Source organism: Oncorhynchus masou, chromosome 28, assembly GCF_036934945.1.
Source record: "Oncorhynchus masou masou isolate Uvic2021 chromosome 28, UVic_Omas_1.1, whole genome shotgun sequence".
NCBI classification, from domain to species: Eukaryota; Metazoa; Chordata; class Actinopteri; order Salmoniformes; family Salmonidae; genus Oncorhynchus; species Oncorhynchus masou.
This window is the reverse complement of record NC_088239.1, coordinates 66,492,708-66,511,826: the sequence shown is the minus strand read 5'-3', so window position 1 is coordinate 66,511,826 and position 19,119 is coordinate 66,492,708. Positions and strand designations below refer to the sequence as shown.

The window sequence follows — 19,119 nt, the reverse complement described above, 5'->3', positions numbered from 1 at the left end:
GTCCCACCGCTAGGCCTACACCACTGCCGGTAGCCTATTGCCGGTCCCACAGCTAGGCCTACACCACTGCCGGTAGCCTACCCTCTCAGCCGAGGCAATTTTACACACATGAACACACACGCAGAAAAGGTAGCCTACATTCAATATAATACATGAGTTGAATCAAAACATGTTTTACATCCTAGTTCATGAGCTGTCCATAAATCATGAGTTAATGCTTGGAGTCTTCACAGATCGTGTGACATAAAACAGTAACTTTAGTTCCTTACATGAATTACATTATTAACAGTGTTATTTGTCATAAATAAGTATTTAACAATTGAATTAGAACATTGAACTTAAACCTTGTACGAATCCTGGATCTTGGAGATTTCTGTAGATGTACTGTAAGTGTAACTATGCCAACATGACATTTTATGATGTGAAAACAGTTGTCATGGGCACATAAATCCAAAATGATGTAGACCTATGCCATAATCAGATGCTTCTAACCAAACAAGTTACATTAAAAGCCTACTTTCATTAATGTATACTTGATGGATGGACTGGATGCACATTGGTGTCCAGCTATAGGCTAGTTGGTTAGTGATACTGTTGACCATCATCAGCTGATCTAGGAAAGAATACAAATATTGATAGAAAATAATAAAGCTAAATAAATGGTCTGGTACTTCTGGCCACGGGTGGCACGGAGAACACCAGTACCCACACGCACCTGAAAAACAAAGCAATGAGCGCTCTAAACAGCTGACCAACAAAAGCAAACAATGATAAATCAACAAATAAATCTAATGCATTGGAATAAAGGCTATTTTCTATCAAGGACTTCCTCAAATGAGGAAGTACAAAGGAAAATCTATGCGTAAAGGAGCTCAGCTGAGGCCAAAATTCAGCAGTACTAAGTGGACAGCGCCTCTACCTAGAAATAAATGGTTTAAACCATGACAGAGAGATAGGGGTGTTTGTTTCATTTGTAAGCTTTTATTCTCATATTTACCAATGTAAAACATATTTACCACTGCATTTTTAACAAATAGGAGAATAGTTAAATTAGCATTATTTAGCGACCCCCCAAAGTTTGACTTTAGTTGCATTTAAGGGAGCTAACGTCTCATTCAGGTGAGCTGAGCCCCCCCGTCTCCCCCGTAATTCGCACCCTGTTTACAGTTTATTTTAAAATGCATATGAGGATGAATTTCTGGAGGTGCAGTGTCCCATCAGATTTTTAGGAAGTGCGTCTTTTGGCAGCACACTTCGCCAACTCATTCTGCACTCTATTAGTTAGACATCAGAACTACCATCTCAGCCAAAGTGTCTATACACTCAGAAACACCAAGACAAAGGGTGGTAATGCAGACCTGAGAGTCCACAGTGTTCAGGGTGGGAGGATAGGACAGGGCATGTGTAGAATCATCCATCCAGTGTCTGTCTCCTTCTCTCTCTCCCTCTCTTTGTCTCTCTGTAGAATGAGTGCCAGTCTCTTCTCTGTCCTCTCTCTCTTCTCATCTCATCACTTCTCCTCTCCAATACCTTTTCTCCTTTCTTCGACTCTGCTTTCATCTTCGCTCAGTTTTTCTGTCGATATTGTTGTTTTGACATGGTAGTGGAGGATGTGATGTCACAGAACTTCCTGCGGGTGGCGTTTGGGCTTCCTGTCTGACCCCGAGGACAGGGTTTCGAGGTCAGCAGTCAGGAGTGTACATGTGTACTACAGAGCCTGGAGCAAAAGCCCCAACATGGACATGCACACACTCACACACTCTCTCACAATCAGGGTTCCAGGGGCTGCTGCAGAGTGCTGGGCTCTACCCTCTTCTCCCTTAGAACCCTGTGCCAATAACGCCTGAGAGAGAGAGAGAGAAAGAGAGAGAGAGAGAGAGAGAGAGAGAGAGAGAGAGAGAGAGAGAGAGAGAGAAAGAGAAATAAAGTGAAAGAGGGGGAATTAAACATAAGATGTAAATGTGTTTTGAGGATGGAGAGAGAAGATGAGAGAAAGAGGGGAAAGACAGGATTGAGTTATGAGTGAATAGATGGATGGATGAACAGAGTGATGAAGATAGTTGATGGACAGAGTAGATGGAGATGCAGAAAATAGTAAACTATATATGACAAATGGACAGAATGTGGAGGAATGATACAAAGCAGGAGGAGTGATTTCAACCAGGTTGCTCAAGATTCACTTTGAAATTGAACATCCATCCATTTCCAGAGGATGTTGGGAGATGCCTTTTAAATAAAATGCCACTAGGGGCAATGTTGAGCGCTAATACCATCAAGTAGACTTGGGTTTTGCTAAAGCATTGTGAACAGGGATGATGGATGGGTATAAGCCACAAGCTCTGGCTCCTAGGGTTGTGTGTTCAATCACAGTGTTAGACTTAATTGTTTTTGTTTTAACCCTATCCCAAACCTTAACCCTTAACGTAATCATTAAGGAATGAATGAAAGAGGAGTCGCAGCAGGAGGAGCAACATAGAGTCTCAAAAACACCTACAACAGACACTGATGTCAAATTTGTTGCTTTCATACAACCTGCTATTCAAAGACAGACATGCAAGCACACACACACACAAACGCACACATGCAAACACACGCACGCACACACACACACTCACTCACTCACACACAAATTCACAGACGCTAATGCACAGACACTCACACTCACCTCTTCACACTCAAAGTCATTGGAGGGAATGCACTTTTGTTCTCCATCCTGTAAAAAAACATACACCATCAGTATTGACTTACACACAGCATGAGCAACAACAACACACTCACCAGACTCATGTAATGTATCCTATACTTTCTCTCTCTCACTCTCTCACTCTCTTGTGCGCACGCCAGTATCTCCAGTTATCTCCCTCTCCCATCAGCCCCTCTCTGGGTCTCATTAGCATATCTACACCCGTCACTTGGCTGGAAGAACCAATCAGATCTTATCTCTTCTCAGAACAAGAAGAGCTGTTTTCATGGCCAGGAAATGAAGAAAATAATAGAGAGCAGAAAACGGAGAGAGAAATAACTAGTTAACGTTATTAAACACACACACACCCTCCCCCTGCCCTCTACGTGATCAGTCTGAATGTCAGGAGTTCTGTGCAGGAGGCAGCAGTCCTGGGATTAGACTCCCAGCTGCAGGGATCTGACAGTTTAAACATACACTACAGTATACACACGCACACACAAAATCATGCACGAACGCACTCATGTACACACCCATGTACAGTGGGGCAAAAAAGTATTTAGTCAGCCACCAATTGTGCAAGTTCTCCCACTTAAAAAGATGAGAGAGGCCTGTAATGTTCATCATAGGTACACTTCAACTATGATAGACAAAATGAGAAAAAAAATCCAGAAAATCACATTGTAGGATTTATAAAGAATTTATTTGCAAATTATGGTGGAAAATAAGAATTTGGTCACCTACAAATGAGCAAGATTTCTGGCTCTCACAGACCTGTAACTTCTTTTTTGAGAGGCTCCTATGTCCTCCACTTGTTACCTGTATTAATGGCACCTGTTTGAACTTGTTATCAGTATAAAAGACACCTGTCCACAACCTCAAACAGTCACACTCCAAACTCCACTATGGCCAAGACCAAAGAGCTGTCAAAGGACACCAGAAACAAAATTGTAGACCTGCACCAGACTGGGAAGACTGAATCTGCAATAGGTAAGCAGCTTGGTTTGAAGAAATCAACTGTGGGAGCAATTATTAGGAAATGGAAGACATACAAGACCACTGATAATCTCCCTTGATCTGGGGCTCCACACAAGATCTCACCCTGTGGGGTCAAACTGATCTGAAGAATGGTGAGCAAAAATCCCAGAACCACACAGGGGGGCCTAGTGAATGACCTGCAGAGAGCTGGGACCAAAGTAACAAAGCCTACCATCAGTAACATACTACGCCGCCAGGGACTCAAATCCTGCAGTGGCAGACGTGTCCCCCTGCTTAAGACAGTACATGTCCAGGCCCATCTGAAGTTTCCTAGAGAGCATTTGGATGATCCAGAAGAAGATTGGGAGAATGTCATATGGTCAGATGTAACCAAAATATAACTTTTTGGTAAAAACTAATCTCGTCGTGTTTGGAGGACAAAGAATGCTGAGTTGCATCCAAAGAACACCATACCTACTGTGAAGCATGGGGGTGGAAACATCATGCTTTGGGGCTGTTTTTCTGCAAAGGGACCAGGACGACTGATCCGTGTAAAGGAAAGAATGAATGGGCCATTTATCATGAGATTTTGAGTGAAAACCTCTTTTCATCAGCAAGGGCATTGAAGATGAAACGTGGCTGGGTCTTTCAGCATGACAATGATCCCAAACACACCGCCCGGGCAACGAAGGAGTGGCTTCGTAAGAAGCATTCCAAGGTCCTGGAGTGGCCTAACCAGTCTCCAGATCTCAACCCCATAGAAAATCTTTGGAGGGAGTTGAACGTCCGTGTTGCCCAGCAACAGCCCCAAAACATCACTGCTCTAGAGGAGATCTGCATGGAGGAATGGGCCAAAATACCAGCAACAGTGTGTGAAAACCTTGTGAAGATTTACAGAAAACGTTTGACCTTTGTCATTGCCAACAAAGGGTATATAACAAAGTATTGAGATAAACTTTTGTTGTTGACCAAATACTTATTTTCCACCATAATTTGCAAATGAATTCATAAAAAATTCTACAAAGTGATTTTCTGGATTTTTTTTCTCATTTTGTCTGTCATAGTTGAAGTGTACCTATGATGAAAATTACAGCCCTCTCTCATCTTTTTTAAGTGGGAGAACTTGCACAATTGGTGGCTGACTAAATACTTTTTTTGCCCCACTGTATGTATACATATACAAATAGCATGAATAATTCCATTCTATTTCACACTGTTACCTTTGTGTATTATTTCTGTGTGTGCATTCCCCCCTTCCAGGCTCCATTCCAGTTAGACTTATATATAGAGCGGCAGGACCAGATATTTCAAATAATTAAATAATTAATAGATTATGCTCAATATCCGCTATGAAAGTAGATACACTACTTCACCTGAACCAATGTCACCACACACACACACACACACACCTTAAGGTTGGCGCAGGTTGAGAAGACACAGGTGCTGTCCTGAGGCTTGATTTCATTGGCATGGAGCGAGGGGGCGGGCTTAGAGTTGAGTGGTGGCTGTATGGGAGGAAAGGGCGTGGCCAAAGACTCTATAACAGGAAGTACACTCCCCTCTGGACCATAGCCAAACGCCTGGATGGCATTCTCTACAAAAACAGGCAGGAGAAAAGGAGAGAAGATACAGGTTGTGACTTTAAGAGAGGCAAGATGGAGTGCAGGTATTGTAGCTAGGTCACTGTTATTTAAAAAAAAACACCTAGGGACCTCTCTCTCACACACACACACACACACACACACACACACACACACACACACACACACACACACACACACACACACACACACACACACACACACACACACACACACACACACACACACACAGGCACACACACGGGCACACAGGCACTCCACTCACTGAGGCAGGTGTTGTGTGTGAAGTCTCTGAGGAAGGCGTCACACTCATTTTCCTGGTTGCCAGTCCCTCTGCAGGAGCACCAGGGAGAGATGGTGCTGTTACTGGGACTGCTGTCCATGTAGTTAGGAGTCACATCAGACCCTGGAGAGAGAGGGAGGGGGGATGATAGTAAGGACCAAGAGTATGTTTGAAGAACACTTCTGCTGGGATAGAAACCTCTCCATCAAATTGCTGTAATATGGAGAAAGTGTGTGTAAAAAACATTGTGATGTTTTGGATTAATCCATTTCAATTCAATCACTTTTTTGACAGCACCCCTTTTGATTTGAATAAAACTTTTCATACATATTAGCCCATTGTAGAAGTGCTCTGAATGTGACTTTCTGGACCTGAATGTCAAAACATTCAAGAGATAAAGTTGACCTATTTTGCATACCCCATCGTACCATGTGATATCCATGTCTCATCACTGAAAAAGATAAATGTTTGAGATTTATAGAATTTAAAAGTTTACAAACAGGGTTGTTATTAAAAAATAATAATAATTAAAAATGTATATATGTCATTTTTTAAACTTAAATGTCAATTGTCTGAACACGCCTAAACTCAGATTTTTTCATATTCCCATATGTTGTAACTTATTTTGTGTTGTGCCCGACATCGGTTGAGACACAACATGTTCTTGAATACATGGTAGGTGTCATGTTTTAGCTGATAAAATGGGAAAAAAATTTACATTTTGACTTTCAAAAGGTACCACAAAGACGGTTGGAGGTCCACACACCAGAGAATGTTGACTTGAATGGGAATATCTGTTGTTTTTAAATTATACAAACTTCCATAGGAAACCTTTTGAAATCATAGAAATACAGATAATTCAACAGACATGACCATTTAAGTTGACATTCGACGGCGAGTGGACCGGCGGCCATCTTTGTGGTAGTCGTTTAAATTTCAAGGGCGTACCAGCAGTGGTCTGAAGGAATCCATTTTATGAATTATATTTCTATGATTGAAATGACACACATCTTGTATTCAAGAGCATGCTGTGTCTCAACCGATAGCGTCCACAACACAAAAACCTTTGATGATGCAAAATAGGTCAACTTTGAGTACATTCTCCAGAATGTTTTGGCATTCACGTCCAAAATGTCCCTTGAAATCAAACAGGATAATGTCAAAAAGTGATTGAATTCAAATGGCTTTACCTTTTTATCATCACACAGGTGCAGTGAAATGTGTTGTTTTACAGGGTCAGCCATAGTACTACGGTGCACCTCGAGCAAATTTGTGTTATTTGACTTTCTCAAAGGCACATCAACAGATTTTCGGCTAGGTGTGTGTGTGTGTGTGTGTGTGTGTGTGTGTGTGTGTGTGTGTGTGTGTGTGTGTGTGTGTGTGTGTGTGTGTGTGTGTGTGTGTGTGTGTGTGTGTGTGTGTGTGTGTGTGTGTGTGTGTGTGTGTGTGTGTGTGTGTGTGTGTGTGTGTGTGTGTGTGTGTGTGTGTGTGTGTGTACTCACCAATAAGGCCTACGTAGGCCATGAGGCAGCCATGGTAGTTATCATGGGGACAGCTGGTGATGGAGTGACCCGTCATCTGACAGTTCGTATGGAAATCAGCCAGTCTTGATCTACATGCACACACACAGGCACATTTTACATTTTCATCATAACATAATGTATGCAGTTCTGTCCTTGAGCTGTTCTTGAGCTGTCTATTGATGTTCTGTATTATGTCATTCTGTATTATGTTTCATATTTTGTGTGGACCCCAGGAAGAGTAGCTGCTGCTTTTGCAACAGCTAATGGGGATTCTTATAAAATACATAATACATGGTCATTCTACCATTTTACTTGCAGTACGGTCTATGATCATACTGTAGGGTTATTTTATGGAATATATTGTTTTCTAAGTGATTGTTGTATAGCTCTAAGATATTGTAATCAGTTGTTCTGAATTGTAATGTTAATGAATGATCTACCTAGAAACTACTTTGCACTTTTCTGATTAGTTGTATGTTAGTTAATTGTTGGAATAGAATAGAAAATGGTTGAGTTGATGCATGGCTGTAACTGGGTTTTGACTAGACTAGATGGTATACCGTTTGTCAGAAATTACTTTTCGTAGCAGGTTAGGAGAACTTATGCAGCAGGTTAGGACAATTAACATAGCAAGTTAGGAGAATTAGGTTCGAGTTAGTTAAAGGGTTAGCTAAAATGCAACTAAAAAAATATAATTTTGACATAAACGCTATCCCATCGAAACATGGCCTTGTAACTGGGGTTGGTTCATCCAAAGATTATGGATATACTGACAAGATTACATGTCCCTGTGTTGTCATAACTCCCCTGTGACGATCTGAAGGATCAGGTTACAGTGGGTCCACTCTACAGCGTGCTCTCTCTCGTATGAGGGGGAGAGCGGGAAGTCGGCTGTTTTATGGCAGTTGTAAAATATACTGCCTCTATGCTCTGTAGTGTTCGAGATTGGAATGTAAACTGTGGAACACAGAGAGACCCTTGGACATCAAAAATATGAATAATTAAACAATATTTCCATTTTGGACAATGTGAGAGTGGTACGTGGACACTTAAGGGACAGTCATGACGAGTTTGTTTCATTTGGTGATCTCATGAAGGACAAGAAACACTCATTACTGTGTCTTTGGTTGTGTATACTTCTTAATTATGGGTTTACATCTAAATATTGTGAAACATATGTGATTAAACATGAAACTATTTGTGAAAAGATGTAATGTGATGTTGACCTTCTAAATGAGAAAATATGGGTTTTCATATAAAGTTAACCAAATCACTGGACACGCCCATGTGAGCATAGACATTACGTTGCCGTCATGGACCACCCTTTTCTCCATAAAATCAACTCCTGACAAAATTTACATTAGACCAGAAAATATGGCGCTGACGCTACATGTTGAAATATCCATCAAATGGCCATGGCACAGCAGTTAGTTATGAGTCTTAGTAGCCTCCAATCAGTTACCATTACAGGGTTGCACCTTCCATCATGCGTCCCTTTTTTTGTTTTGAATTCCTTTTTTTACTGTCAAAAACTGAATCAGTGGCATTAAATAGGATGCTTAAGACAGAAGCTTGTAATTTTCTTAATAAAACTAACTGTTTAAACAACAATGTGCAGAAAGTGTGGTGTCACATGAAACAATTTTCAAAATATTGCAGCGATTCAACCCCATTCCCTGTAGTCTGAGTGTTCTGATCCCCTGGACCCCAAATCTACCTGCTACCATTCAGGTGACGCTACATGAAAAAATGTAAATGTGTAAGTATGGTGACCAGTAGAGGTCAGTGTTTGAAAGCAGCTTGGAATCGAAGATAGAACCGGAACGACATTGAAATCAGTGGGATCTTGCATTTTGCAACACGATTTGAAAAACCACATGATCAAACAAAGCTTTGGACGTCATTGATCATGTGATAATGTTTACTTTGCAACAAGCATTAGTACGTGTTAGTTCAGAAGTACTTTGAAAACTGCATTGGAGCACAGGTATCAATCGTCCCATCACTCATTCTCACAGTCCACTCCGCCATTTCCTGGTTGCAACATTTCTAATGGTTTCAGTTTATGTGACAAAACAAGCAGTCATTGTGTAGATACTCATTGTACCATCTAAACTGCTGTGAAATATTTTTAATAACAAAAAATATTGTATTTTCAGCTTTTTGAAGCTGGTGTACAAAACCAAAAGTAAAAGACACAAAAACTAAACCCAAGAAGGGAAACATTGAAATAGTGCACATAGAACAGATCTACCGCTTCTTAGGACTTGTTTTCAATACAATTGACAGATCTATAACCAGGCCGCCAAAAGAGTTACATTTCTCAGCTTTAACAGCTTTTTGAGGAGGAGAGGAAATTAACCCTAGAACCCCAAATAACTTCCGGGGTGTTTGTAAATAACTAGCAAGCTAGCTTATTCTAGTTGCATTTTGACCACATTATTCATGGGTGGGTTGGTCCTTGCGACCTGGGTAAATCTATTTTAGAAAATGTAAGTTTATAGATTTCCCAAAGAATCATCTCATCGGGCAGCATTGCCTGCATTGATAGTAACATTAGCAGCAGGAGGTGGTGGTGCAAAGATGTGCTACACATCATGGGTAAGTTGTTTATCATGTTAACCATGATAACATCAGCTAGCGAGCAACATATACTGTAAATAGGATAGACAGCCATCCAATATTAGTTTAATTTGCTACAAACAATGATGTTAGCTACCTAGCTAGGAGCTATTTAACAGGTTTCTAGTCCCAGAGAGAGAACTATGACAATTTAAAAACACAATTACAACAAAATATCAAATGTTATTATATCACTTGAGAATAATGAAGCAAGTCCTGGTCTGATTTCTGTGTTTCCTAACCTCAGATACAGAGACCTGTGAAAGCTGCTAAACCCTGTCTGCGGATACAGTCCCAGAGAAAGTCCTGAAGAGACTGAAGGGTATATCTCCAATGGATTACATATGGAATTGCTTTACTGCAAGAATTGGTTGTAGGACTACACAAATACTGTTAAAAATAACAATGCATAGACCTAGAATATGCATGGCCAACCTTGCTGCAAGAGATCTAGCTACTGGGTGTGCAGTGTCGTGACTTGACTTTAACATTAATCTGAAGAGTGTTATTTATCTAATAAACTAACTATGTTTAATTGTTACCTGATTAAATTATTCATGTAACAATTGACTCAATAGGATCTGGGACACCATGAGAGTGGTTCTTTATGAATAAAGAGTTACCATCTCCCTAATTAAACTCTAAAAGGTCTACCTATCACATCTATAAACAGTCAACTTATTAATCATATCCTCATATAATATCACCAATCTGAACAGTCATAACCTCCTTGCATCTCCTTGCAGAAATTGGTTTAATTGTTTATTTAATATCTAATTAAATGGGAACACAGGATAAACACACACACTGCACTGGTTATTGACTGGAGACATAATACGCTGAAAACAGGTCCCTAACGGAATGACAACAACATCAAATCAAATCAAATGTTATTAAATTCCCAGGGTCCCAGGGTCCTTAGCTTTGTGATGAGCTTTGAGGGCACTATGGTGTTGAACGCTGAGCTGTCGTCAATGAATAGCATTCTCACATAGGTGTTCCTTTTGTGTAGGTGGGAAAGGGCAGTGTGGAGTGCAATGGAGATTGCATCATCTGTGGATCTGTTGGGGCGGTATGCAAATTGAGTGGGTCTAGGGTTTCTGGGATGATGGTGTTGATGTGAGCCATGACCAGCCTTTCAAAGCACTTCATGGCTACAGACGTGAGTACTACGGGCCGGTAGTCATTTAGGCAGGTTACCTTAGTGTTCTTGGGCACAGGACTATTGTGGTCTGCTTAAAACATGTTAGTATTACAGACTCGGACAGGGAGAGTTTGAAAATATCAGCGAAGACACTTACCAGTTGGTCAGCGCATGCTCGCAGTACACATCCTGGTAATCCGTTTGGCCCTGTGGCCTTGTGAATGTTTACCCATCTAAAGGTCTTACTCACTTCGGCTGCGGAGAGAGTGATCATACAGTCTTCCGAAACAGCTGTTGCTCTCATGTGTGTTTTAGTGTTATTTTCCTCAAAGCAAGCATAGAAGTAGCTCATCTGGTAGGTTCATGTCACTGGGCAGCTCTCGGCTGTGCTTCACTTTGTAGTCTGTTATGGTTTGCAAGCCCTGCCACATCAGGCGAGCATCAGAGCCGGTGTAGTACGATTTGATCTTAGTCCTGTATTGACGCTTTGCCTGTTTCATGGTGTATCGGAGTGCATAGTGGGATTTCTTATAAGCTTCCCAGTTAGAGTACCGCTCCTTGAAAGCGGCAGCTCTAGCCTTTAGCTCAGTGCGAATGCTGCCTGTAATCCATCGCTTCTGGTTGGGGTATGTACGTACGGTCACTGTGGGGACGACGTCATTGATGCACTTATTTTCTTGTTTGCTTATGGTGGAATATAGCTCATTCAATGATGTCTTAGTGACAGCCTCTGACTGTGGTGTTATGTAAACGGCTACAAAGAATACAGATAACTCTCTCTCGGTAGTGTGGTCTACAGCTTATGGATACTTGTTAAAGAACAGATGAAGAGGGAAAGAGGGACAGAGACACAACATTGCCACATTCAGAAACTACTCTCACCTACAATAACCAAATATTTTGCACACAAACCGCCACCAACTTTGAGCAAGAAGTCATTAATGTATTTACATGAAATGCCTGGTTTCACCTGGGATCTCTCGATGAACGGGGCAGCCTTGGAAAGGGGGTTGGGCCTTTTCGTGGGACGCTTGTAAGACTCTGATTGTCCGAAATGGTTCCAACTACTCTTCTGCTGTTGTCCGGTATCCGGTGACTTGTCATGTAGTCCTGAACAGAACTACAGAGTTGATTTTCCTTCCATTCACTCTTGAAGATACTTATTTGAAGATAGGCTAGCCAGACATATCGATGGTTCCCCAGTGGTGTGATGAGAGTAGCATAATACGATGGTTTGAGCACAGTAATGGGATGGTCATACTTAAATTCACTTCCGAATATACCTTCCTTAGGACAGCTAATCAGCCGTACCAGTGATTGATCGGGAGAGGATTTTATCGCCTCCACCTCGTATTGAGATTCAAAGTTCAAACCATTTTAAACGTGTAGCTGCCACTTCACACTTTTCTCTGGTTCGATGTGTTAATTTGTTAAACCGTCATTTATAACTTTTGCTCGATAGGGGTGGTTCTGGCAAGCTGGCATGCTCCCTGACCTCACTCCGGGGCAGTGATTACACACTGTGCAAAGTTATGGAAAACAATTATCTCTTATAACTTCTCAAATCACATCCCTCTCTTAACAAAAACACTTTCATAATTTTTCAATTATTTGCACAACCCATAGTATGGAAGCTTCATCCATGTAGTGGGTATACTTTACAAGTTACAGTATTTCCTTTATAACACTTTTAAGGACAGCACATATAACAAACAAAATCACAAGAGTGTTCTATTGATCAAACGTTCTACGTTCAAAATATTGTTCCAGAATTTGCTTTTGAACGTGTTAAAGTTTCAGAGGGAAAATTTCTGTAGAGACATTGCACATTCCTCTGGCGAATTTTGAGTGCACAGACCTGGATCTTCTCCCTTGTTTACAACAGGGCGTGAGTGTCTATCCTCCCCTCTCTACGGGTGAAATGGGGTCTGATTGAAGTTATTCATTTCAAATCTGATCTGACCTATTTGGTTTCTCGTGGTCAGTCATGACAGCAGGTTTCTGTTCCAGCCCAGCCCTGACATTCTGCTTATTATTTGTATTTGTAAGTCGCTCTGGATAAGAGCGTCTGCTAAATGACTTAAATGTAAATGTAAATGATTAGACACTATTCATTTAACTATTCATCTCTTATTTTGGAGATGGATGTCTAAACCTACTAACCATTTACATAGGCGTTCTTTGTATAATATTAAATAAAGTGTTGATTCTTTGAATTTAGTATCGTGTATTTTTTGGTCATTGAACATTTCTTTTTTGCCTGTTTTATTTGGTTGTCACTCTAATGATGTCTGATGGTATTGCACATATTTGCAGCAGAAGCTGATGTCCTTGATCATTGGTGTGGGTTTAACAATCCCTGTATGGCTGACCTAGGATGCAACCCCTGTCCACAACTGCACTTCATACCCACGAAGCAGAGTCCATTATTCTACAAAAAAAACATTATCTTGGTTGGGCTAGGATAACAATACTTTAAGTCTCAGGTCAGGTGACATCACCACACGATGGCTACTGGGTCTTTGTCTCACTTTGTCTTTCTTTAATTACTCACATCCTATCTCTTCACCTGTATTGTATCGCAACTCTATTGGAAGAGAAGGTACAAGGTCCCTCCACTCTGACCTTCTTCTCCAACTGGATTTGAGAAGAAGGTGATGAGAGAAGAGGTGATAATCGAGGAAGGATGAATTGATAAAGAGCCTGGCACTCACCTGTCAAATCAAATCAAATCAAACTGAATTTGTCACACGCGCTAAATAACGTGAAATTCTTACTTACAAGTTGTTACCCAACAATGCAGTTCAAGAAAGAGTTAAGAAAATATTTACCAAATAAACTAAAGTAAAAAAGTTATAAAGTAACACAAAAAAATTACAATAACGAGGCTATGTACAGGGTGTACCGATACCAAGTCAATGTGCGGGGGAACAGGTTAGTCGAGGTAATTTGTACATGTAGGTTGGGATAAAGTGACTATACATAGATAATACACAGCGAGTGGCAGCAGTGCAAAAACAAATGGGGGGGGTTGTCAATGTAAATAGTGTGGGTAGCCATTTGAATAATTGTTCACCAGTCTTATGGCTTGGGGGTAGAAGCTGTTGAGGAGCCTTTTGGTCCTAGACTTGGCGCTCCGGTACCTCTTGCCGTGCAGTAGCAGAGAGAGCAGACTATGACTTGGGTTGACTGGAGTCTTTGACAATTATTTGGGCTTTCCTCTGACACCGCCTAGTATATAGGTCCTGGATGGCAGGAAACCTGGCATCAGTGACGTACTGGGCCGTACGCACTACCGTCTGTAGCTCCTTATGGTCAGATGACGAGCAGTTACCATACCAGGAGGGGATTCAACCGGTCAGGATGCTCTTAATGGTGCAGCTGTATAAATCTTCTTGATCTGGGATCTGGGGACCCATTACAAATCTTTTCAGTCTCCTGAGGGGGAAAAGGTGTTGTCGTGCCCTCTACACGACTGTCTTGGTGTGTTTGGACCTTGATAGTTCATTGGTGATGTGGACACCAAGGAATTTAAAAATCTCGACCCACTCCACTACAGCCACGTCATTGTTAATAGGGGCCTGTTTGGCCAACCTTTTCCTGTAGTCCACGATCAGCTCCTTTGTCTTGCTCACATTGAGGGAGAAGTTGTTGTCCTGGCACCACACTGCCAGGTCTTTGACCTCCTCCCTATAGGCTGTCTCATCGTTGTCGGTAATCAAGCCTACTATTTTTGTGTCGTCAGAAAACTTAATGATGGTGTTGGAGTCATGTTTGGCCATGCAGTCATGGGTGAACAGGGAGTACAAAAGGGGACTAAGCACGCACGCCTGAGGGGCTCAGGGTTAAGGATCAGTGTGGCAGATGTGTTGTTGCCTACCCTTACCACCTGGGGGCGACCCGTCAGGAAGTCCAGGATCCAGTTGCAGAGGGAGGAGGTTTAATCCCAGGGTCCTTAGTTTAGTGATGAGCTTTGTGGACACTATGGTGTTAAACGCTGAGCTGTAGTCAATGAACAGCATTCTCCCATAGGTATTCCCTTTGTCCAGGTGGGAAAGAGCAGTGTGGCGTGCGATTGAGATTGCAACATCTGTAGATCTGTTGGGGTGGTATGCGAATTGTAGTGGGTGTAGTGTATTCAGGATGACCAGCCTTTCAAAGCACTTTATGGCTACCAACATGAGTGCTACAGGGTGGTAATAATTTAGGCAGGTTACCTTCGCTTCCTTGGGCACAGGGACTATGGTCGTCTGCTTGAAACTAGCTCATGTGCTACTACACACACCCCTCTGCTACACTCAATGACGTCCTCCTTCTCTTCATCATCCTCAGCACACTCACCCCCCTGCTACATTAACTGACCACCTCCTTTTCCTCATCAATCTCAGCAGCCAGCAGAGTGTACTGTGTGAACTGAGTCAATCTAGCACACACAGAAGTCATTTTGTGGGTATTTCATTCTGCTACATTGACTCAGATCACACAGTCAGCGGCTGATTTATACTGTCAGTGTAGCGGGAGGTGAAAGGGGTGTGACTAGTAGAGGTGAGTTCTAGTAGCAACTGTGATGTGATGTCATCCCCCTTATACTTGAATTAGTGTCTCCTTTCTATTATAAATGTACCTATACTTGAATACCGTAAGCATCTCAGCTGCGGGAGGATCCCCTCCTGCAGTATTGTACTGATTTGCTTCATTCTGCTACACTCACTGTCCTCCTTCTCCAGTGGTTGACAAGCTAGCTCCAAGTGTCATTTGATTAGGGTTTGCACCCTGGCCCGATCAGCCATACAGAAACGGAACTCATACATTATATGGTGACTTTGCAGCCCACGTAAATGTGACCCTTCACAATGGTCACTCTCCAGGGGCTTTTTCTCTGGTCTCCACTATCCGTGCTCTACCCTTTTGGTTCCATTGCTTACAACTGATGTGAGATTATTTATGGCATGAATGCCCAAAGCAGACATACTGTATGATGGGATTAGTATTGGCCTTGTGGTGATGTCCAATGCACTTATGGGATTGTAATTTCTATACTAAAACAGGATTAGCAAATTGTTTACATTTTGTTGAGATGTTTTCTGCATTTGAAATAATACTATTAGAAATAGGAAAACCATTCACACATCTGAGAACATACGTGTGTGGGAATCATTTGCTAATAACGTGAAAGAAAATAAAAGGCTGATACTGGCAAGAGCAGTGTGTGGGTTTTTCTTTTTGATTAGACAATTAACGAGGCTAACCATGTTGAAGGATACCAGATCTGACTTCTACAGCTACATCCCTTCATTAAAATGGATGAGTGCAAGCCTTACCCTTGTAATGAAGGTAGGCCTTGAAGTGGAACTGACAGCATTTTAACTACTTTGCAGATATGAAACAAACAGACAATCATAATATCAGTCAAAAATATCACATTTTCAGTTTATGCTACAAAACCAACTTTATAAGACGTTTAAAAAATAGTTATTTGACTCAACATTACATGAAGGCACTGTTGGTAGAATAGTTGGATGTAGTTCAATGCATGATTAATATAATTCACCAATAGTTCTTGGTAATCCAAAAAATATTGCTATCAGGTTGTAAATCCCAGTGGGCTTTGATACATTGTTTGCTGCCTCCGTTCGGGATGCACTGTTTCAGTTTCAATGACTCAATATTTTGGACAAAAACAGATGATTGTAACTAAGGCTGGGAATCTCAATACAATCAAACTAGCAAGGTCAATGATCACAAGTCAGTCATAGCATGGCTAATAGGCTAGCATATCTATTTATGTAGCAAGCTAAAAACACGGAGCCGGACGTTAGCAAGCCAGCTGCTAGATAACATGTAAACAGCCTAGCTAACCAGCTCTGTTAGGGTGAGTAAAATGGTCAGAGTGAGTTCAGTTCTCTTATTTGTGTCTGGAAGTAGCTAGCTAGCAAGCTAGCCAACTTTAGCCAGTTAGCTTGGGTGCTAGATTGCATGCAAGCTGCAGAAGGACGAGTAGGCTACAATTTTATTAGTGCAATTTTGATGGCCAACTAGCTGAAAAAGTTAGACAGGGTTTATCTAATGTTCCTAGGTTAGATTTTACCTCATCTTACTCTTGCTAGCATTAGTTGTTGATCTTGTTGTTGTTGATGTGCATAACTGAGGGAGAGCCTACCTTTTCATGGGATAAAGTAGATGGATAGCAATATCCAAATATTGTTTGATTTGCATGCCATCTTTAGAGGTGATGACAGTAAAGTTAGTCGGACTGACAACTTTACAAGGACAATGTCTAGCTCTTTCCAAAAGCCTTAACTCTGACGAAGCAAGCTAAATGACACATATAATCTAGTAAATTGCCAATTTGGGCTCTTTTTAAACCTATATGCCTCCTTTGAGGCAGAGAGAGAGTGAGAGTGAGTCTTTCTCTCTCTCTCTCTCTCTCTCTCTCTCTCTCTCTCTCTCACTTTCTTTCTCTCTCTCTCTCTCACTTTCTTTCTCTCTCTCTCTCTCTCTCTCTCTCTCTCTCTCTCACACTCTCTCTCTGCCCCAAAGGAGGCATATAGTTTTAAAATAGCCTAAATTTACATCATGATTTTCTCCACATAATTTAAAAAGAAATGTAAAAAGCATGTCAAACATCCTTCCTCCAAATGAAGCCTGTATGTGAGAATGTGACAATTACCAGAACAATCCGAGATACCAAAAACATTTGGGGCTACCCTGGCGTGGAACCGCTATCTCTCTATGTATCCACACTCTTTTGCTCTCTTTCATTGTCCTGTTGAGTGTAATTGCAGTGAAAGTGTGTGAGCGTGCATGTTTATGTCTCCTGTAGGGAGTAATTGCGTGTGTGTTTGTGTGTGTGTGTGGTATGTCATGTGGTTATCAGCAGTACCAGAGTAGTGTGTGAGCACAAGCCTCCTAAAGAAAATGTGTGCCAAGAATATTATTACAGTGTGTGTTTGTGTGTGTGCGTACATACAGTGTATTCGGAAAGTATTCAGACCCTTTTACATCTGCATCTAGCTAAAGGCTAGAGCTGCCACTTTCAAGGAGCGGGAGACTAATCCAGACGCTTATAAGAAATCCTGCTATGCCCTCAGACGAACCATCAAACAACAAAAGCGTCAATACAGGATTAAGATTGAATCCTACTACACCGGCTCTGACGCTTGTCAGATGTGGCAGGGCTTGAAAACTATTACAGACAACAAAGGGAAACCCAGCTGTCCAGTGACGCAAGCCTACCAGATGAGCTAAATGCCTTTTATGCTCGCTTTGAGGCAAGCAACACTGAAGCATGCACGAGAGCACCAGCTGTTCTGGATGATTGTGTGATAACACTCTCGGTAGCCGATGTGAACAAAACCATGTGAACAGATTCCAAACGCCTGAAGGTACCACGTCCATCTGTACAAACAATAGTACGCAAGTATAAACACCATGGGACCACGCAACCGTCATACCACTCAGAAAGGAGACGCACTCTGTCTCCAAGAAAAGAACGTACTTTGGTGCAAAAAGTGCAAAGCAATCCCAGAACAACAGCAAATGACCATGTGAATATGCTGGAGGAAACAGGTAAAAAAGTATCTATATCCACAGTAAACGAGTCGTATATCGACATAACCTGAAAGGCTGCTCAGCAAGGAAGAAGCCACTGCTCCAAAACCGCCATAAAAAAGCCAGACTACAGTTTGCACTGCACATGTGGACAAAGTTAATACTTTTTGGAGAAATGTCCTCTGGTCTGATGAAACAAAAATATAACTGTTTGGCCATAATGATGCTTGCAAGCCGAAGAACACCATCCCAACCGTGAAGCACGGGGGTGGCAGCATCATGTTGTGGGGGTGCTTTGCTGCAGGAGGGACTGGTGCATTTCACAAAATAGATGGTTTCACGAGTAAGGAAAATTATATGTATATATTGAAGCAATATCTCAAGACATCAGTCAGGAAGTTAAAGCTTGGTCACAAATTGGTCTTCTGAATTGATAATGACCCCAAGCATACTTCCAAAGTTGTAGCAACATGGCTTAAGAACAACAAGATCAAGGTATTGGAGTGGCCATCACAAAGCCCTGACCTCAATCCTATAGAATTTTTTTGGACAGAACTGAAAAAGTGTGTGGGAGCAAGGAGGCCTACAAACCTGATTCAGTTACACCAGCTCTGTCAGGAGGAACGGGCCAAAATTCACCCAACTTATTGTGGGAAGCTTGTGGAAGGCTACCCAAAACATTTGACCCAAGTTAACCTCATGAGACTAGGGGGCAGTATTTTCATTTTTGGAAA

The 19,119-nt window shown here is 41.6% G+C and overlaps 1 protein-coding gene across 1 annotated transcript in view; it reads right to left on the bottom strand.

Annotated features, from left to right (window-relative positions):
• Positions 1 to 966: 966 nt before the first annotated feature.
• LOC135518106 (GDNF family receptor alpha-2-like) overlaps positions 967 to 19,119 on the bottom strand; it is a 77,215-nt gene continuing 59,062 nt past the window's right edge. The window contains exons 5-9 of the mRNA XM_064943006.1: positions 7,048 to 7,157; positions 5,528 to 5,668; positions 5,071 to 5,255; positions 2,666 to 2,713; positions 967 to 1,843 (exon numbers count right to left, since the gene is read on the bottom strand). Of these exons, the coding sequence (XP_064799078.1) occupies positions 1,709 to 1,843; positions 2,666 to 2,713; positions 5,071 to 5,255; positions 5,528 to 5,668; positions 7,048 to 7,157 (619 nt within the window). The 3' untranslated portion in view covers positions 967 to 1,708. The remainder of the gene's footprint in view (positions 1,844 to 2,665; positions 2,714 to 5,070; positions 5,256 to 5,527; positions 5,669 to 7,047; positions 7,158 to 19,119) is intronic.